Source organism: Notothenia rossii, assembly GCF_949606895.1.
Source record: "Notothenia rossii genome assembly, chromosome: 2".
NCBI lineage: Eukaryota > Metazoa > Chordata > Actinopteri > Perciformes > Nototheniidae > Notothenia > Notothenia rossii.
This window is the reverse complement of record NC_136904.1, coordinates 93,594,484-93,616,114: the sequence shown is the minus strand read 5'-3', so window position 1 is coordinate 93,616,114 and position 21,631 is coordinate 93,594,484. Positions and strand designations below refer to the sequence as shown.

Here is a 21,631-nt window from a genome sequence, read left to right as displayed (position 1 = left end):
GCTAATAAGATTTTAAGTAAGAAATCAACTCTATAAAGTAATTTAAGGCCCTTTTTTATAACAATTTAAGGACATTAAAGTAACAAAGCAGCTATTCAAGAAAACTCAAAGCCTATACGTTTGTAATTAACTAATGAATTAACCTATAAGTACGTAAGTAACAAAGTACCGTCATTTCCGGACTATAAGGCACACCTGAATCTAAGCCGCAGCAGCTAAATTGAATGATGTGTACATATAGAAGCCGCACTGGACTATAAGCCGCAGGTGTTTTAATGTTTCATTACCATATGTAAGGGTTCGTGCACAGAGGGGATTGTCGGGAAAGAGATGGCTGTTTGAGGAAGCTCCCATTTATTAACATTTCAACAAACAAGTTGCATATTTGCATAACGTATTCAAGTGTTAGCATTTAGTGCAATAGTAGCTACAGAACATGTGCTGTGTAAACTGTACTGTATCACATAGCGTTTCAGACACACACACTTTTCAACTTTCAAACTTAAACGGTGCGCTCCCAGCGCACGTACCGGCAGTGATCTACAGCAGTGGTTTTCAACCAGTGGTACGGGGACAAACTGTCTCGCTCTCGTAATGTCTGTCTGTCTTGCTCTCGTTCTGTCTCTCGTACCACTCTCGGTTCCACTTTTACTTTTGCGCGCTACCTGTCTCACTCTTTTCCGGCCTCCAGCTTTTCCTGCTGGAGCCCGCCGCTTAAAGGTGGGGGGCGCGGACCGGCCATAGAGCCCATAGAGTTAAAGGTGGTGGACTGTAACCTGTAAAATCCATAGATTTAGGAGGTCCCCTAGTGGCCGTTAGCTGTAACAATCCATAGATTTAGGAGGTCCCCTAGTGGCCGTTAGCTGTACAAACCCATAGATTTAGGAGGTCCCCTAGTGGCCGTTAGCTGTAAAAACCCATAGATTTAGGAGGTCCCCTAGTGGCCGTTAGCTGTACAAACCCATAGATTTAGGAGGTCCCCTAGTGGCCGTTAGCTGTAACAATCCATAGATTTAGGAGGTCCCCTAGTGGCCGTTAGCTGTACAAACCCATAGATTTAGGAGGTCCCCTAGTGGCCGTTAGCTGTAACAATCCATAGATTTAGGAGGTCCCCTAGTGGCCGTTAGCTGTACAAACCCATAGATTTAGGAGGTCCCCTAGTGGCCGCTAGCTGTACAAATCCATAGATTAGCCGCACCGTTATATAAGCCGCAGCGTCGAAAAATGGGGAAAAAGGCGCGGCTTATAGTCCGAAAATTACGGTATATGGTACTTGAAAGCCTTAACAGGTGGAGGCTGAAACATTTGAAATATAGCAGCTTATAAGTTGATTTAAAGACTATAAGTAAGTACGTAAATTCTCTATATAAGGTTATTTAAACCCTAAGTAACAAAGCAGCTATTTAAAAAAAATGTAAGCCTATAATGAACTCATTAATTAACCCATTAGAAAGCAAATGTATATGGTAATTGAAAGCCTTAACATGTGTAGGTAATTTGAAGCATATATAAGATATTTAAAGCCCATACATTTGAAATATAGCAGCTTTATAAGTTCATTTAAACCCTACACGTTTGTAATTAACTAATGAATGAACCTATAAGTACGTCAGTAACACAGTATATGGTAATTGAGGTAAATTATATTAAAGGTCATTTGAAGCATATATCCTTTTGAAATGAAGCAGCTCTATAAGTAGATTTAAAGCCTATAAGATTCCTAGAGAGCAGGTCTTTAAGGTGACTGCGTGTGTGTCAGCGTTCGGACGAGGGTGTGTGTGAGTTCCAGAGAAAGAGGAAGATGATTTTGCAGAAGGCCAGAGCTCACACTCAGCTCGCATGTCGGGAGTTTGAGTTGCACATGTCCGTCAAGGTAAACACAGCTGGAGTTAGGATTTAGCTGCAGTAAACTTAGCGTGTGTGTGTGTGTGTGTGTGTGTGTGTGTGTGTGTGTGTGTGTGTGTGTGTGTGTGTGTGTGTGTGTGTGTGTGTGTGTGTGTGTGTGTGTGTGTGTGTGTGTGTGTGTGTGTGTGTGTGTGTGTGTGTGTGTGTGTGTGTGTGTGTGTGTGTGTGTGTGTGTGTGTGTGTGTGTGTGTGTGTGTGTGTGTGTGTGTGTGTGTGTGTGTGTGTGTGTGTGTCAGTAAGCTGTCCGCATCGTTATTAACAGCAACACGTTGTCCAGCTGCAAGGTGCCCATGTGGAGAGGCTGAGGGAGTGTGTATTCATGGCTACTCGTGCGTCCAAAGCTCTTTAGTTTTTATTTGTGTTTAAAGATTCCTTTGTAGTTTTGTAATTGTTCCGTACCTGAGGACCTCTGCAAGCCTCACTGAAGCTGGTACATTTACTGAGTCAGCTTTTTTCCTGTAAAGGGACCATATTTCCCTCTTAATTGTTGAGGTCCAGACGTATATAAAGTAGCATCAAATTGGAAGTACAAGAATCTCCAAACTCTACAGTACTTCAGTAAATGTACTTTCCAGCGCTGTTAACTGTACGTTTGTTATTCTGTGTGTCTCTGCAAACGTCTCTCTGTGAAGCGCAGGATATCTGTTAAACACATCATACCATGCATCGTGAAAGGATTGTTTGTTACTGAGACTGGTTTCCTCCTCTGTTTCTGCAGCATCACGAAAGATATCCGGGCTGCGGACCTCCATCTTTCTCCAGCCCTGTGTTCGGACTGAAGCCCCGCTCAGGTGAGTCCATCTGGGCTGAGAGGGGGGGGTCAGACATCTGGACTAAACCTTCTGGGCTGAGGTGGGGGGGGGGTCAGACACCTGGACTAAACCATCTGGGATGAGAGAGGGGGGTCAGACACCTGGACTAAACCATCTGGGATGAGAGAGGGGGGTCAGACACCTGGACTAAACCATCTGGGCTGAGACAGGGGGGGTCAGACACCTGGACTAAACCATCTGTGGAAACAGGGTTAATGCTGACGAGGAGCTCCTTAAATGTTGGGTTGTGTTTGTTATAAGAAAAGTATACGTATATTGTTTTTGGGGGATTGTCCTACGATAAGATTCCAATTTGGGACATGTTTGCGTCGCAGCAGCATAAAAACAGAAGGCATTGTACAATAATCCACGATGTAAACATCTCAAATAGAAATAAAATAGCATTACAAAAGTAGAAAATATACAGTCATGCAGTGCCTTTTACATTCTGGTTTTAATCTTAATACAGGCTGCAGAATCTAATATGAAATTATAATTAAAACAACACAATACGTCAATGTTAAATTTAGTTTATTCAGTCACACATTTCTTCGTTTTAAGGTAAAGTTAAGCCAAGTTTTCAGCGGCTATAATGCACAAACAAACTCAGAATAAACCATATTTCTAGTCTTTTATCTTGAACTATATTGAATCCTAATGTAGTGGAGTAAAATGTTAAATAATGCTTAGGAAATGTTGCTGAGCAAAAGCTAAAAATCCCAAATACTGAAGTAGAATTGCTAACGCAGAGCTAGTGCTAGCATGGAGACTATGCTAACGCTACATAAAGCTAGCAGTCAACGCAGCTTCGTGTTCAGTGTTTCCTCTGCTGTGTGTGTAGAGCTTCAGTCCCATGCTTTTCATGATTTTATTTTTTTAGAACTAGCTAGCAGCCTTTTTGTTTGACTAACTATGACCGAAATGTTGCTAACTGCTAACGACGCTACCCGGATGCTAACGGCATGTGGAGGTGATGTGTAACGTGATCTGCCACTAATCTTTATTTTGTTTTTGTGCTGTTTTGTGTTCTCATCCCCCCTTTTTTCCACACTCTCTTTTATATACCTTCTCAATCATCCCTCCTCTGTCTGATCTGCTGCATGTTGTGATTGTATTTTGAAAATCCCGTGATCTTCCTGCACGTGTATCAACCTCGTCTTTAATTCCTTTAAAAAAATCTCTGGTGTTTTCGGTGTCTGTGTTTCCTCGTGGAATGATTATGGCCTTGCTGTATTTAAACCACCATTGGTCCCCTCACACACACACACTTCACGCCCCACTTCCTGCACCTGATGACACACTCACTTCCTGTTTTAGCCCCGCCCTCGCTGCCCTGCTCGCCTCCTACTTCCTGTCTCGCCCCCCCCTTCCTCTCGCAGGCCTCCCCCCTCCGTAGAGATTCAGCGGGTCACGATGGAGGCGCTCAGCGCGGTAGGTTCTTTAAAATCTAAAAACTCTGCAGACCATCAACGTTTTGCAGAATCTAAAATCACCTTTAGGGGTCCCACAAAGGGGGGACACATTTACATCAGAGTATAGAAAAGCAGAGGTGGGTACAATTAGTACAATTATTAAATAACATAGTTAAATCTTCTAATATTAAATATGATGTTCAGTGTTTAGTTGAACCCGCTTGTGTCCCCTCAGGCTGCTAAATAACAAAAATGGAAACGGCTGAAACACCAACTCGAGGCTTCAGGACTGTAGTCCGCAAACCAATGAGTGTCAGGGTGTTTCTCAATGTCGAGGACGCTTCCTTGGTAGGACATGTCTTCCGAGTCAGGTCCTTCAGAGGCTAGTCAAGAATCCTTCCTGGCATTCGGAGAACGAAGAGTGGAACAGGCTAGCAAGTGTGCAGGTGTGCGTCATATGAGAGGCCCCGCCTTACATTTTCCACCACAGATTTGGGAAATTGGTCCGTGTGCAAAGCATTGTGGGGATTTTAAGACCGCGGAGGATACACCGGTGCATCCACGAAATGTCCCTCAACGAAGGACTCAGTCCTCGGTAGAATTCCAAGGATCCTGGACATTGGAACAGTCCTTCTGCGGGATTCGATGACTTAGCATCCTTGAAATAGTGGCTCTGGAGCATCCTTCCTCGACATTGAGAAACACCCTCAGAGTTTAGATTCAATGTTTAAACACTCGGCAAACTCTCATCTTAATCGACCTCAAAGGCTTTTCTGACAGATTGAACGGTTTACCTAATATCACCGTTTAAGTGTTGTGTATAATTGTGTGAGCTTTTTAAGTATATTTATTCAGCAGCTTCAGTGTAGATATGTCAAAGAAAATCTGAAGTCCTAGGCTCCTCCAACAGAGCAACACCAGGGTGTCCACGGGGTCTTAGAAAGTATTAAAAGTTGATAAATCAATTTAGCAAAAATTAAGGCGATTAAAAAGTATTAAACATCATTTTCCATTTTGTAGCTTGTTTTCAATAAGTATATAAATTGTCCAGAGAGGTTGTGTTCTACAGTCTGCCTGAATGTAATCATTGCGTAGGTGTGTAGTGTGATTCTGTGTATTTTATTGATGGCATCCCGTTGGGTTTGACGTCATCTGAACAGGACATCGCACGCTCACTGCTTGATAGCGCCGAAGGTCCGTTTACGCCGGTTGCTAAGCAACATCGTTATGGGGAAATGCAAGTCTGCGTCCAAATGGTTGGAAGATAAGGAGGAAGGACCATCAATACTGTATATAGTCAATGTGAGGTAAAGTGTGTCGCCAAGGTAACCGGTTAAAAGTCGAAGTGGCGACGAGGTCTTAAAATGTTTGGAAAGGGTCTTAAAAAAGGTCTTAAAAGGTTTTACATGTAACTTCAGGATTCCTGCATAGACCTTGAACATGAATATATATAGGACATACAACATTTAAATAGTGCAAGAGGAGTCTATATACAAGTAAATGGAATATGATAGAGATTAATAAGAAAAGATTAGGAGCACCGTCATGGTTGTAAAGCAAGTGAGCGCTTAGCTTAGCTTGCTTTGCTTGGTTCTTACAGATAAAAGAAGATACAACACACAATATCAAACATGTAAGGGCTTGAGTTAAGAAGAGCACAAAAGAAGTGTGTGTGTGTGTGTGTGTGTGTGTGTGTGTGTGTGTGTGTGTGTGTGTGTGTGTGTGTGTGTGTGTGTGTGTGTGTGTGTGTGTGTGTGTGTGTGTGTGTGTGTGTGTGTGTGTGTGTGTGTGTGTGTGTGTGTGTGTGTGTGTGTGTGTGTGTGTGTGTGTGTGTGTGTGTGTGTGTGTGTGTGTGTGTGTGTGTGGTAGCAGCAGCAGCAGACAGTGATGAAAGAGGAAGTTCACCACACGCTGCTTTGATCTCCAGCTGTTCACGTTTCTGTGTGTTGGTTGTAAATGCACATGGTAGAAGTTAGATTCAGCGGTGTGTGTGTGTGACCACACTGCCATAGTAATTAACACACACTCTAGATTTGGTGACTTTGAAGCTCACCAAAGTGTGTGAGCACAGGGTGTGTGTGAAGAAGTAAATACAGGGTGTGTGAAGAGGAGCTGTCTGGAGTAACTTCTAGACTGTTTGGGATTTAATTATAATGTTGTATCCATGCACCACGACACCTAGTCAAATCCCTCGTACGTGTCAACCTACCTGGTGATAAACCTAATCTGATTATGATGTGTGTTTTATCCTGGTGTGTGTGTTGTGTCTTCTGTTGTGTTTTTAAGATGTAGAAAAGCAGTTTTCTGTGTTTCTACAAACCATCTGACAACAAGAGGCCATATTAGGATGGTTTGATGTCGCTCCAAGTGTGTGTGTGTGTGTGTGTGTGTGTGTGTGTGTGTGTGTGTGTGTGTGTGTGTGTGTGTGTGTGTGTGTGTGTGTGTGTGTGTGTGTGTGTGTGTGTGTGTGTGTGTGTGTGTGTGTGTGTGTGTGTGTGTGTGTGTGTGTGTGTGTGTGTGTGTGTGTGTGTGTGTGTGTGTGTGTGTGTGTGTGTGTGTGTGTGTATTTTTAGCTGCTATATTTTAAGTGTTAGATAATGGTCCCTAAAGGAGTATTCTACTTACAGAGGAGCGTTGTCCAAGATTTTAGATGGATCACAGCTGTGTGTATGTTAGTTAGTGTGTGTGTGTGTGTGTGTGTGTGTGTGTGTGTGTGTGTGTGTGTGTGTGTGTGTGTGTGTATTTTTAGCTGCTATATTTTAAGTGTTAGATAATGGTCCCTAAAGGAGTATTCTACTTACAGAGGAGCGTTGTCCAAGATTTTAGATGGATCACAGCTGTGTGTATGTTAGTTAGTGTGTGTGTGTGTGTGTGTGTGTGTGTGTGTGTGTGTATGTTAGTGTGTGTGTGTGTATGTGTGTGTGTGTGTGTGTGTGTGTGTGTTTCAGTCATTTGCTCCATAAAAGGCAGTGATATGTAGCAGGAAGTTAGCACTGACTGCGAGCTGTTAAGTGTTCACACACACTCTCACACTCTCACAGAGTGAACTTCTGAATGTTGTCAAATGTTTAACAGACCATCAGAGACTCGTTCACTTTCAAACCACAGCGTGGGAAATCTGGGAATGATTTTCATGTCGCCTCAGATCTCTGTATGATGTATGCTAATGTGTTAGCATGGAGTTGAGTGTATGCTAATGACTTGTTATTGAGGCCCTTTATTATTCATGGCCCATATGATGCGTTTACGGTACAGTTGCTAATTTAAATGAGTGAATAGAATTATTCAAATTCAACATATGGAACTTAAACACAGCTAAAAGCAATTGAGAGGGTTTAACAGTGCTGTAGTGTGTACACAGTGCAGAATAAAACCAACGGTCTAAGATGAGATATGAGGGTAATAAAGTTGTATCTTGATCAGTCTTCCCTTTGAACTGTGTGTGTGTTTTTTTGAGTAGCTGTGTGTGATTGTGAGAGAGCTAACATTATGACTAATGTGTAATGGCTTCAGGCCTCAGGGAGGTGACATCAGTAGGAAGTGACCTCATTAACATCCAACCAGCAGCCTGTGAGTGTGTTTGTTTGTGTGTGGCAATATGTCTGTGGCAATATTTGTGTGTGTGTGTGTGTGTGTGTGTGTGTGTGTGTGTGTGTGTGTGTGTGTGTGTGTGTGTGTGTGTGTGTGTGTGTGTGTGTGTGTGTGTGTGTGTGTGTGTGTGTGTGTGTGTGTGTGTGTGTGTGTGTGTGTGTGTGTGTGTGTGTGTGTGTGTGTGTGTGTGTGTGTGTGTGTGTGTGTGTGTGTGTGTGTGTGTAATAGTACCTCCATCTGTGTTTATATTGGTTCCCTCTAAGCCTCCTTTCCTGTATCTTTGTTTATGATTTTGCCGCTGGCCGTAATCCCCGGGGCTAATTAATTATTAATTTTGACGCAGGGAGAGTTAAGTGTTTGAGTTGCACATTTACTTATAAACGTAATAAAAATAACAACACAGAGGAGCTGCAGTACCTCTTTTCACCCTCTGTCTGAAACCTGAGCTGCTCTGATTGGTTAGCTGGCTAAGAGATGTCCCGCCCCTTAGGCCAATCAATCAATGTTTATTCACAAATGTTACATTTGCCTCAGTGGACTTCACAGTGTGTACAGATTATCAGTATGACAATACGACACCCTCTGTCCTTAGACCCTCTGTCCTTAGACCCTCTGTCCTTAGACCCTCACATGGTACAAGGAAACACTTCCAGAGAAACCCCACAGTTTAAAGGGGAGCATGGGAGAAACCTCAGGGAGAGCAACAGAGGAGGGATCCCTCTCCCAGGACGGACAGACGTGCAATAGATGCCGTGTGTAAATCAAAGAGATAATACATTTAGAACATAGGTAGACCAAATGTTTGGAAATGCATGTGTCTGTAATAAGAAGATGAATCCACGAGGATGTCAACAATCCTGTGGGAGCCATCAGGGAAGTAGTCTGGTGAGAGTCAGGCAGGACCGCAGAGACAGGTTCAGCCACGACTCAAAGTCCAGGACTCAGATCAGGACTCAGGACTCAGGACTCAGATCAGGACTCAGGATAGAGGATCCAGGACACAGGATAGAGGATCCAGGACACAGGACCAGAGCAACAGGATCAGCCTCGACTCAGGATCCCGGCGTATATATGGACACGAAAATAGATTTGGGGAAGCTGGGTTAATCGGAACATGAGAGTCCACAGGTACAGACAGACAGAAGGAAGAAGTAAGTCTCTATCACCTACAACGTGTTGGAGCGCGAGAGACTTTAGGATTTTAGCCTCTTCAGACCATTTACATGCACAGAAACGTATATAACACTACAGGAGAGGGCCTCTTTAAAGACTAATTGCAAAAAGAATACAATATTTAAATAAGAGATTGCTATTTGGCACCTCCTTTATTGACCCCAAAGTAAGAGTGTATTTAGTGAAAGCAGGATATTGATATTTTCCTCCTCTCTTCGTCAACATGTCTTGTGTTTTACTCCTGACTGACTGATCTGGTGAAAGGAGCAGCTTTCTACTTCAGCGATCTAAGAATAATTCATGAGAAAGACGTAAAAAAACATCATGCAGTTAAAAATATCCTTCAAACCCTTTAAATAGCCCGGAGGAGGAGGAGGCTCAGAAACAGGAATCCGAGGAGGCGTTTTAAAATGTCCTGACCTATAAAGATGAATCTTAAAGATAGAATGGTTTCCCCTCCCTTGTCTCCCCCTCTTTTTGCCTCCCACAGAGGGGATATCAAACACTCCTTAATATTCAGAGGAGGTTCACACACTCATCCAGACCAGTCACATGACCTACTGGCAGTCTGGAGAACAAAAACAAACAAATAATAAATGACAGAAAAACGAACCAATCAGCTGAGCACGATCCCATGAAGACTGACAAATATTTAACAAACAATAAGAAAGATATAAATCAAAAAGTATTTAAATATTTTTTATTAAATGTGATTTAAAAAAAAGTCTAAATTCTGCAAAAAGAATCCAAAAATCAGAATGAGTTTTTTGTGTTGCCAAATAGCTCCCCCTTGTGGCCATTTCGAGGAAATGCACTTAACCATTGAAGGTGTGTGTGTGTGTGTGTGTGTGTGTGTGTGTGTGTGTGTGTGTGTGTGTGTGTGTGTGTGTGTGTGTGTGTGTGTGTGTGTGTGTGTGTGTGTGTGTGTGTGTGTGTGTGTGTGTGTGTGTGTGTGTGTGTGTGTGTGTGTGTGTGTGTGTGTGTGTGTGTGTGTGTGTTTTCACGAAAAGTTGAAAGCAGCGAGTTTATCTGATGATTTTGAGTGTATTTTTGACAGATATAATAACAAGGTTTAAATGTACAGTGAGTCGGTTCCAGCTCCAGTCAGCTGACAACAATCCATTGAAAGATATTTTAAAAACAATAAGCAAAATATAAATCAAAAAACATTTGAATAATTTGTATTAAATGTGATTCAAAAACTAGATTTTGCCAAAACAAATTATCGGAAAAGTTGAAAGCAGCAGGTTTTTACGAGTATTTTAACGGATATAAAAACTGGTTTAACTGGTTTGGATGTGCAGTCAGAACGTCTCCAGCTCTTCCAGCTCAATGAGTCCTCCACATGAGCGCTGAGCGTGCACGGAGCTGAAGAGAGAGTGCACGTGAATCTTTCGCTTGCGTGAGCTTTCCCATCTTTCATGCAGAAAGGCTATTTCTGTGTCCCTTGGTGTGGACTCACAGGCATGTCATTTCACATTTAATAATAGATGGATAGATTTAATACAACGTCAACATTATCACGTATATAGTATATATATATATATACTATATAGTATTTCCTGTATGATTAAATTGTATTATATGTATTGTATCTGGTTGTTTTGTATAGAAAGAAATGCCTGTACCAGCATCTACTAGATTCTCATTAAATTAAAAGTGGCTTGGAAAACATTTTTTCCCCCAAAAAGTCAGAGAATGAGTTTTTCTCCTCAGAAGCCTGACACGTTTTATACGTTTTATAGAAGCGGGTGTTACTGTGTCCTAATGCTGCCATTTCTCCTCTTCCTCGTCCTCCACTCCTCCTCCTCTTCCTCCTCCTCTTCCTCAGTGTTCCTGCGGAGCCACAAGAGTCTTGAATCTGTCGACCCTCAGTTCACGATGAGGAGGAAGATGGATCAGCTGAGAGAAGAGCTGGAGCTCACAGAGCATCTGAGAGACGTGAGAAACTTGAATCATTCAGTGGTTAGTGATGGATTACACGGAGAACAAAGTGAGATCTGAACAAGTCAAATTCTGAAGGAAAAAGAAACGGGTACATTTTGAGGAAAAATGAAAAAAGCAAATCAGATTTTTGACAAAAAAATCTGATTCTAAAGAAACGTCTGAAATCTTTAAAAAATCAATCTAAAGAAAAATTACAAATATTACATTTTTGAGAAAAAAATTGAATTTTTGAGAAAAATCTTTAAAAAAAACTAAATTTCCGAGAAAAATGTCAAAATCAGATTCTTGAGATAAAAGTGTGATATAAAACCTAATGTCTGTATTTCCTCTTTAGAGCATAGAGAGCCGGCTGAAGGTGGATCTCCCTGAAGATCTGGGCTCCTCTCTGATGGACGGAGTGGTGCTCTGTCATCTGGCCAATCAGATCCGCCCGCGCTCTGTGGGCAGCATCCACGTGCCCTCCCCTGCTGTGGTGAGAGATCAATACTTTATATATCATTTATAAAACGGACAAGTAAAATGAAGCAATCTGATTGGTTCTTAGCCGTGATATACTGAGCGTATACCACGGGTAGAATTGTAAGTTACTTTTCACAACAAGTCAGTATCCCTCCGCGCCTGAGACAAACAGTATACCGTTGGGCTGAAAAGCAAACTGCATACTGGAACAAGAAAGCAGCGGAGAAGTAACGGGGCAGAAAGCCTTTTTGACACAGCGGTCCAGACATAGACATCAAACGGCAAAACATATTCAGTGTGCAGTTCCTTTGGCATTAGGGCAGGGATATCTAGATACTTTTGAAGGTTTAACATAATGAATTGTGCTACTTTTAAAGCAAGCAACGATGTTTTCAAATCTGTAATCAAAGAGGTCCGCAAAAACAAATGAGTTTCAAGAGCAATGAGACGTTGTTTCCTCCGCAGCGTCACGTGAAGCGACGTCCGTTTGTGCGGCAGCTGATCGTCTGACAGCAGCCAGATCAGTGCATGCGCTGCATCGTCCAATCAGTGAGCGATACACAGTAAGGGGGCGGGGCGAGTGTCTGAGGATTTCACCGGAATATAAGGCCAGTGGGACGGGACTGAAGATGCTCCAAAGTAGGCAAGTTAATAAACAAGAGAGGCGATGCTACGATACCAATTTTAAGACAATGGCGATCAACGAAGCAGAGTCGTCGAGCAGCAAAGAAATATGGAGTTACTGAGAGTAACGTTAGAAGATGGAGAGCCCAAAAAGACCATCTTCAAAATGTAAACAGTCACAGCACTCAGCGGTCCGCAACATTTGAACACAATGTGTGATGAGTGTTATCATTATTTTCAAACACATTTATTTTCTTTATAAAAACAAGATTTGCTCTTCAAAAAGGTATTCTTAATATTTTAGATTTAAACATGTTGATTTGAAAAGTGTTTCCTGGTCGTTGCAGCCCAAACTCAGCATGGCTAAGTGTCGGAGAAACGTGGAGAACTTTCTGGACGCTTGCAGGAAAATCGGGGTCCCACAGGTAAGAAATCTCTCAAATAACCCCCTCCCTCACTTATATATAGAATAACCCCCTCCCCTCCCTACTCTCTGAACTGGGGGGCGTCTTCAAGTCGACACAGATGCCGGCTGGTGCTCCAGTTGTATATATCCGTGTTAGGATTCATCCTCTCAGATAGGAAACACATTTAGTTTCACTTTCTGATGATATCACTATTTCTCACGTAAAAATAGATCGTGCAGAAGTTGCTCGAGATTCATCACATGAGCCAGGATTACTTTTGAGCTTGTTTTAATGTAAATTGAAACCAAACACATTTTAAAGAACCTGATAGGGTTTAGAAAAAGCATGCACTTTGGTTTTAAATAGATTTGTTGATGGATTTAATTAAATTGAGTCAACGTCGGCTTTTGTCCGACCTCTCCACCTTTTCCTTACGCAATAAATGTGTGAGACGTGAAAAACAAACGTTAATCGACAATGACATTTTACTTGTATGGGAACGTAATTATTAAACGAAAATAGGTGCAGTATAACTCACTGAATCCAGAGCAACACTTCCCAAAGCATCATGGGAAATGTAGTCACTATTGTCTTAATTTGGTCAAAGGAACACAGAAAAGATTTTTAATAGAACACTCAAAGCAACTAAACCCAATGAGTTGCTAATTGTCCAGTTTTGTTGACATATGGAAAGTTCTCCTGCTGAACCACCAGGTTATAAACTACATGCAGGGATTTGAACCAGCAACCTCTGACCTAAGAAACCCCCCAGTTCATGAGAGGAACTTCCCCCATAACTTCATCATCATGTGTGGCTTCAGTTGGCTGATTGTTGAATAAGATTTAGAAGATGTGTGAAGAAGTGTCCTGCAAAAACCAGACTCTTCAGGGACAGGAAGTGGAGAGTTTATGTTCTGATCTCTGACGGTAACGGCCCGTCTACATTACAGGCATCCAAAATGGCTCTGCAAGCATCACGAGCATCTATCGGCATCAGCCAATCAAATCCCGTTTATGCAAATCCCGCCAGTGCAAGCGCAGCCAATCAAACCGCGTGCAAGCTGGGAGAGCCAGACCGCAGTTCATTTCCTCATATTCCAAACAAGATATTACGGTAGCAAATCACCCGGTTCTTTACGACCAGAACTATTTACCGGGATACAAACCGGAGGAACCAGGCATGGAGGGAGGTGGCAGAGACAGGGGGTGAAACTGGTAGGTTTTCGCCTGTTTGGAGAGTTTATATCCAGTTAACTTCGTTTTAACATTGCTATTGCTTTGTATGTCGGGGGCGGGAGATTCATGTGATTGGTTGTTGGTCGCGTTGCTTGCAAAAAATCGCCAAACTTCAGACACGCCCAGCTTCAAGATTTTTTGATGCCTGTAGTGTAGACGGGCCGTAAGTGAGGAGAAAGTATTTGCAGGACGCTGACGACGACAATACAATCTGAACCAGGTCCGGGAGGAGGCTGAAGATTTAAGGATTTTAACTGCACGTGTTTCAACCTTTACGTCATTTCATCTGCAGGCAGTTTAGCAGGAAGAGAAAAATATGTTAAATATTAGATTTTTTTTAAAACAAAATTCAGAATCTAAAGAAAAATCGGAAATCTTAAAAAAAGTTAATTTGAATTGGTTTTAAAAATTAGATTGTTTGAGACAAAATTCAGAATCTAAAGAAAAATCGGAAATCTAAAGAAAGAATCAATTTGAAGAAAAAAAAATATATTTTTTAAGAAAAAAATCTGAATCTAAATAAAAAAATCTTACTTTTTTTTAAGATTTCAGATTTTTCAGGGTTTTTTTCAAATTCAGTTTTTTTAAGATTTATTTTCTATTTTGAGAAAATATTTTGAACCTAAAGGAAAATCAGAAATCTTTAAAAAAAAAAAAAAAGGAAAAAAAAGTACATTTTAAGAAAAATGAAAAAAATTAGATCTTTCGAGAAAAAATTCAGAATGTAAAGAGAAATCTTTAAAAAAGTAATATTTGCAGGACACTGAATATTGGAGACTAGCATCGAGATGTTATCAAAAATGTTGACTAAAACAGTTTAATAATCTTCTTCTACTTCCAAAATGGTGTTTATGTATTTAAATATAAACTAGTGAAGCCCTCAGCGTCTCCCAGCTCTGGTTTGTTGTTACTCCTTTTTTTTGTTCATTTCGCTTTAAACGGGTTTTTAACGCTGAGTCATCTTCATCATCTTCATCATCGCTGCCTGTGGCTTCCGCTTCCTCCATCATGACAGCAGGCAGGAGAATGAAGCAGAGTGTGTGTGTGTGTGTGTGTGTGTGTGTATAAACGTGTGTGTGTATAAACATGTGTGTGTACTTGTGTGTGTTTGTGTGCGTACAAACGTGTGTGTGTGTGTATTGCTTATCTGGAACCAGCTGAATATTTGGTGCATGTAAACAAAATATATACTTTTCGCATTAATCTGAACCAAAAACGGATACAGAAAAAAGACAAATCGATGTTTTTAGAGAGAGTTATGGGCTTGACTATTTCTAGATTAAAGAACAGGCAACAGAAGAAGAAATAACCTGGTACATTTCCCAACATTAAACATTTACACTGTTTTAGTACGGCTTCAATTGGTGCCTTTTAAGGGGATTCTCATACTCTAGCACAGGCTGCATTAAACACAAAGTGTATGGCTTCATATTTACTTTACAGACGTTTACAATATCAACCTTAGGCATTAGGAGTCAAGAGAGAAAAAACATAATTTTTCATCCACAAATGAAACGAAGGAAAAGTAAAAAGGGAAGTCTGACACCACCTCATTTAAAATCTCATCAGTCAGGATCATTTGGTACTTTTAAATGTGATAGTTGTAATTTATTTGTTTGTATTTTTGTGTTTCAACGCCGTGTTTTTTGTCTTGAGATCGAACAAAACAAAGTTTCCTCTTGGTCTTCTCTTTGAGATTACACGTGTATTTATCCCGCTGTGATCCGTTGACCTCGTGTATTTATTCATACATCTTGCTGCTGCTTGCTGACCGCTGTGTGGATGCTTTGCTTCATGCGAGCTAACGTGCTAACAGCTTCTCCGCGGCTAACGTGCTAATGATTAGCTTCTGTGCTAACGTGCTGGCTCTCCATCACCCCCGTGTGTTTACTGAGAGAGAGAGATGTGATTTATCTTCCTCCTCTCAGTAATCATCCTCCTCTTCCTCACTTCCTCCTCTGTGACCTTTGACCTCTGTTTTCGTTGGTTAACCTCCGACCTTTTCTTTCTTTCTCCTGCTGGATCGTTCCTCCTCTATGTCGATGGCACGTCTTCGTTTTTCACTTTTTATATTTCTGTTTCTTATTCTCTCTCTTCTCTGTTGTTTCCTTTTTCCTTCATCTCTAATCTCCTCCTCAATCCTCGTCTTCCTCTTTTATCAACTGCTTGTTACCTCCATCTTCATCTCTCCTCCTCCTCCTCCTCCTCTACCTGGTGTTGTGTTTTTTCCATCCATCTTTTTTCCTTTTTATTTGTAAAACTCCTAATCCTTCAACGTTCCTCCATCTTCTCACCTCTTCCTTTTCTTCCACATACTATTCATCAATCTTTTTTCATCTTCCTCTCTCTTGCTTCTCTCCTCGTCTCAAATTCATTTGATTTTAATTTCCCATTTTTTCGTATTCCCTTTCTTCCTCCCCTCCCTTGTACTCCCTTGTATCCTCCCCTCGTCATCTTATTCAATCTTTCTTAACACTTCCTCGTTCCCTTTCCAAATCATTTCCTCTTCTTCTCCCTTGTATCCTTTTCTCATCTCTTTATCCCCCATGTTCCCCCTCTTCCTCAATCCTTTTGCTCCTCCTTTGTTTCCTTCCCTCATCTACTTGTTCCCTTTTCTTCCCTCTTTCTCATTCCTTTTCCTCCTCCTTGTTTCCTCTCATCTTTGTTCTATCTATCATTTCCTATTTTTTCTTCCTCCCCTCACATCCTTGGCATCCCTCATTCCCTTTCCTCTTCCTCCTTATCCCTTGTTTCCTCCTCCCTTGTTTCTTCTCCTTCACATATTGTTTTCGGGGGTGCCAGCCCTCCCTCTGCTCGCCCTATGACATCATCCAGAGTCGCCTGCAGCCTCTCAGCCTCACGGTGCAGGCGCTGGTTTCCTTTGATACTTCCTCTCCAGACAGGAAACAGGAAGTGGCGGTCTCATCTAAGAGCCCCGCCCCCTCCTCTCCCTCATTGGTGTCCGTCACCACTCAGACCCCGCCCCCTTCGTGGCAGATCTGGGACCTGATTGGCTCCAGTCTTCTTCACGTTCTCTGCCTCGTTCTGCTGTTCCTCGCCTACAGCTGGAGCGAGCTCACGTAACCGTGGAAACAGACACTTCCTGTCAGCCCTGCCAACTTCCTGTCAGTCATCTGAAAGTCCCGCCCACTTCTCTTCAGTCATCTAAAAGTCCCGCCCACTAACTGTCAGTCATCTGAAAGTCTCACCCACTTACTGTTAATCATCTGAAAGTCCCGCCCACTTCTCGTCAGTCTTCTGAAAGTCCCGTCCACTTCTCGTCAGTCAACTGAAAGTCCCGCCCACTTACTGTCAGTCATCTGAAAGTCCCGCCCTCAGTCATGTTAAAGTCCCGCCCACTTCTCGTCAGTCTTCGGAAAGTCCCGCCCACTTACTGTCAGTCATCTTAAAATCCCGCCCACTTACTGACAGTCACCGAATAGCCGCACCCACTTACTTGTCAGACATCAAGTAGACTCCACCCACTTACTGTCAGTCATCTAAAAGTCCTGCTCACTTCCTGTCAGTCAACTGAAAGTCCCGCCCACTTACTGTCAGTCATCTAAAAGTCCCGCCCACTTCCTGTCAATCATCTGAACGTCCCGCTCACTTCTTATCAGTCATCTGAAAGTCCCGCCCACTAACTGTCGGTCATCTTAAAAGTCCCGCCTGTAAGGGAAACTTCTGTAGCAATGGAGAGTCAGGACTCAGAGAGACATGAGGAGAGTTGGAGCTTTGATGTCAAACACTGGTGTTTATTTACAAGTATCGGCCGGAGAAATTCACATCAAAAGTTACAGAGCAGCCAGAGGTTCTGACTGCCCGGATGGGTTGCCACATAAATTCTGCCCACCCTCTCTCTCTCGAATAGACCTTTTAACTAGTTTACAGAGAGTTAATCCACATATTGGGGGATGGTGCGTAAACACTGGGAACACTGGAGATATCCCCGACATCTTGACTGCATTAGCACATTACTTACGGGAGATAACAGACACAGGGTTGGTCGTAAACGTCCCCACACAGAAAAGGTTAAATATCTTAGGAGTAAGGAAGAATTATTATTTGACACCGCCCACTTACTGTCAATCATCTGAAAGTCCCGCCCACTTACTGTCAGTCATCTAAAAGTCCCGCCCACTTCATGTCAATCATCTGAACGTCCCGCCCACTTCTTATCAGTCATCTGAAAGTCCCGCCCCCTTACTGTCAGTCATCTGAAAGTCCCGCCCACTTACTGTCGATCATGTGAAAGTCCCGCCCACTTACTGTCGATCTGAAAGTCCCGCCCCCTTACTGTCAGTCATCTGTAAGTCCCGCCCACTTACTGTCAGTCAACTGAAAGTCCCGCCCACTCCCTGTCAGTCATCTAAAAGACCCGCCCACTTACTGTCTGTCATCTCAAAGTCCCGCCCACTTCTTATCAGTCATCTGAGAGTATTTTTTCACGTTTTTATGCCGCTTTGTAATGACACCATCTTGTATCTTCTTCTTCTGCTCTGCTGCAGAATTAGCATTTTGATTTTACTGCTTATCTCCTAAAAAAACACACAGTGGAAGGCAACACGTTTTCTTGAATTGTGTTTAAATATTTGCAACTCATTTTGATGGAAACCTATAGCTACTGTCCCATGAATCAGTATCAGTACAAATAACACATTCCTGCAAAGATGATACAGAACAAAGAAAAACAATCAGAAGTGGCGCAGACTTCCAAAATGGCCGCCTAATATCCCCTGCATCTTTGTGATTATTGGTTAATATTTTCCTTATCGTCCCCGTATTTCAGAGTAACTGGACTTTATAAAACTCGGTGCACAAAGCATGTTTTCTATTGTGTGATAAAGACAGAAGGAGCACCTGGAAGCCATATAGATTATTATAATGGGGTTTAATTTCAACATGAATTGTTATTTTTAGACGTTTTCCCTGTGATGTTTTGAAACTTAGAAAATATAGGAAATGTATTTTTTATTTTGTTATGTATTTATTTATATATGTATTTTCTTGTTAAATTATATTTTGTATTTATTAATTTAGTTATTTGTTTATTAATTAATTAATTAACTTATTTATTTGTTTATTTACTTATTTGTTTACTTATTAATAAAATTAAAATAAATGTATTTGTTAATTTATTAATTCTAATCTTAGTTATTTATCTATTAATGCATGTATTTATTAGTGTTTTTTTTTTAATTAATGTATTCATTTCATCCTGAATTTTTTATTTTCTATCTCCTGATATGCAATGTGAAAGAGTTAGACATTTGAAGGGCTATAGACTCTAGATTTATGAAGTTATATATATATATGATCTGTTTATCTTAGCGCTCTGTTTGTGATATTGAGAGGGATGTAAACATTCACAGAAACTGAACACAGACACAAACAGTGCAAGATAAAAACAAAATGCACTTAAAATGTTAAATTCTGTTCATTATAGACGTGGTTATTTAGGTTTCTGTGAATTACTTCTGGCAGAACATTTACATTACTGTTTCTGTGATGAATGGATTTAAGGAGGATTATTTCTAAGACTTGTGTGACCGTTAAAGACCGAGGAAATAAATGCAGTTGAGGGATAACGTCTGTTTTTAAAGAGTCGTTGTTTACCTTTCATTTGCATGAGTTTACTTGTGTTCATCTGACGCTTTATGTACCTGCCAACAGCTGTTATTATTCATTTAAATCATGTTACGTTCCCTTATTGTCTTCAGGGGAAAAGGGAAGTAACAACAGGTACAAAAAAGAAAGAGGAAGCTGATTGGCCAAAAATTAAAATATATTATTGTTATGAAGCGCTTTGAGCACCAGGAAAGCACTTTATAAATGTGATGTATTATTATTATTATTATTATTATTATTATTTAATGAATAGAAAATAAAGAGGGCTCACTTGTTACAAAACAAACTAAGGTCAACTTCTTTTAGCTGTGTTTTAGGGTTTCATATTCAGCAAGAGGAGGACATTTAACACAAAACCTCCAAATATGAGTCTAAAATAACCAGTGGAGGAAATATAAAGTGTTTGAATCCTGTTGCTAGGCAGATCATGTTCTACTACAGCATTTTATTTAACCAGTGAAGCTCCATGCCCCAAGGGTAATACAAGGCTTCTGAATTAGCCCTGAGCGAAAAGATGCAAACGCACTTAGCACAGAACTCACGGTTAAATATCCTTATTACTTATCGGATCTGCACAAACAAGATATCAGCTAGCAAGCTGAGATTCCACAGATTCTATAAGTATAATCACTGAGAAATCAAAACTCGCCACAGGGGAAGCGAAACCAGACATCACACAACGTAGCTTTACTGAACAAACACGGGAAATATGTCTTACCTTTTGCTGTTTCTGATCGAAAGTTGTGTTCAATGGCATTAAAACGATAAAAACGCTGCTGAAGGTTAATCCAATGTGTCTGTGTCACTTTGAAATGATTACTGATAATCCATCTTCATATTTATGTCAATAACAGAGATTTCATATATAGCTGCTACGATAGCTACCAGAGTGGTTCTGGCTACGCATCACTCATTCACCAATGGATAATGTTTAGATGGATTTTAGGAACCGCCCCTCGATTCTATTGGCTCTAACGGTTAGAAAGAGGTGTCAATCATCAAAATCGACCAATGGGGTCCACAGATATGGAAAATGCACCCAAATGACCCCAGAAGTGTTTTTTTCCTTCTAAATCTCTCTAAAAAGGTCAAATGTCACTTGGGATTCATTCATTCAAGTACTTGGTGTGAAAGCGGCTATTAACATATAATAAGTACCCTGCATCAAGTTTATCCAAAAATTATATGTTAATAGCCGCTTTCACACCAAGTACTTTGCCGTACTTAGTTCCCAGCACTTAGTTCCCCCATGGAACTAAGAGCCGATCGCGTTCACACCGGTTTAAGTCCCTGAGGGAAAATTACGCAAATGAAGCCGCTGACGTCACTTCTTCTTGGGGACTGGCTTATTAAGATTATTAATTTACCCCTTTTAGAAGTGAAGTTATACTCATTTGTTCTGGGAATGTCATTTTCAAGCCTGAGACCTGAAAAACAGGCTCAGGGCTCAACAGGTTAATTAAGATACACTTTTATGTATTGCTTAACAGTAAATAGTGATATTTTTATTGCATTTTTGTTAAAAAACTTTCCCGGTGCAGACTAAACCCTGAACAATGATCACAATAATACTCAGTAGCCGTAGTTTACTGTACTTTATTGTGATGATGTGTAAAATATGTCCTGTAAAAAACCATAATGGCAGTAATATGTATGCCTAAATATATTTGGGAAAATATAAAAGTCAAGTCCTTTGGGTGGGAATGTGCATTTTTTTACAAAAAATAAACACAATGCATCTTGTTCATAAATGCAGGTTACAATTATAATGTCCTTAACAAATACGCTTAACTACATTTTACAGGAGACACTTATTGGTATTTATTTTTTATAAAAGTAGTGAAAAGGTGGTTTTGGGCTGTGGCTAATTCCTGGAGACATTCCTGGAGACATTCAAAGGGGTTTCATATGCACAAACACTCCCACGTTTACTTGCATTGTGTCTAAATCCTGTCTCTCTTTCCTCCCCTTCCTCTTCCTCCCCAGGACAAGCTGTGTCTCCCCCATCACATCCTGGAAGAAAAAGGTCTTGTGAGGCTCGGGGTGACGGTGCATGCTCTGCTGGAGGAAAGGTCCTGCAGACACCTGACGTGAAACACTCTCACACACACACAGGATGCACAGATGTTAAGGGAGATTTAATCACTGAATCCTAAAAGAGTGCCGCACAGATCCAAGTTTCTCTCACCTTTAATTATGATTTTTGTATTAATGAATAAACCCTGATATCCTGCATTTCTACAGGAGAACAAACTGACACCTGGAGGGCGATTGAATTCGGTTTGACCAAGCATGACGGACTCTTAGGGCCACTTTGAGAAAATTGATACAATTATGAGATTAAAGGTGTTTTTGGGAGTTTAAGGAAACAAGACTAAATAAATTAGAAATATGACTTTTTCTCATTAAAAAAAGTTGAATTTTTGATATTTTATTC

At 41.0% G+C, this 21,631-nt stretch overlaps 1 protein-coding gene across 1 annotated transcript in view; it reads left to right on the top strand.

Moving 5' to 3' along the window:
• Positions 1-19,969, top strand: part of LOC307029767 (leucine-rich repeat and calponin homology domain-containing protein 1-like) — a gene marked incomplete at its 5' end in the record, with an annotated part of 40,176 nt that extends 20,207 nt beyond the window's left edge. The window contains 7 exons of the mRNA XM_079665850.1: positions 1,760-1,873; positions 2,624-2,696; positions 4,035-4,148; positions 10,725-10,834; positions 11,175-11,312; positions 12,271-12,348; positions 16,369-19,969. Coding sequence (XP_079521976.1) covers positions 1,760-1,873; positions 2,624-2,696; positions 4,035-4,148; positions 10,725-10,834; positions 11,175-11,312; positions 12,271-12,348; positions 16,369-16,650 — 909 coding nt within the window. The 3' untranslated portion in view covers positions 16,651-19,969. The remainder of the gene's footprint in view (positions 1-1,759; positions 1,874-2,623; positions 2,697-4,034; positions 4,149-10,724; positions 10,835-11,174; positions 11,313-12,270; positions 12,349-16,368) is intronic.
• Between the last annotated feature and the right edge of the window lie 1,662 nt (positions 19,970-21,631).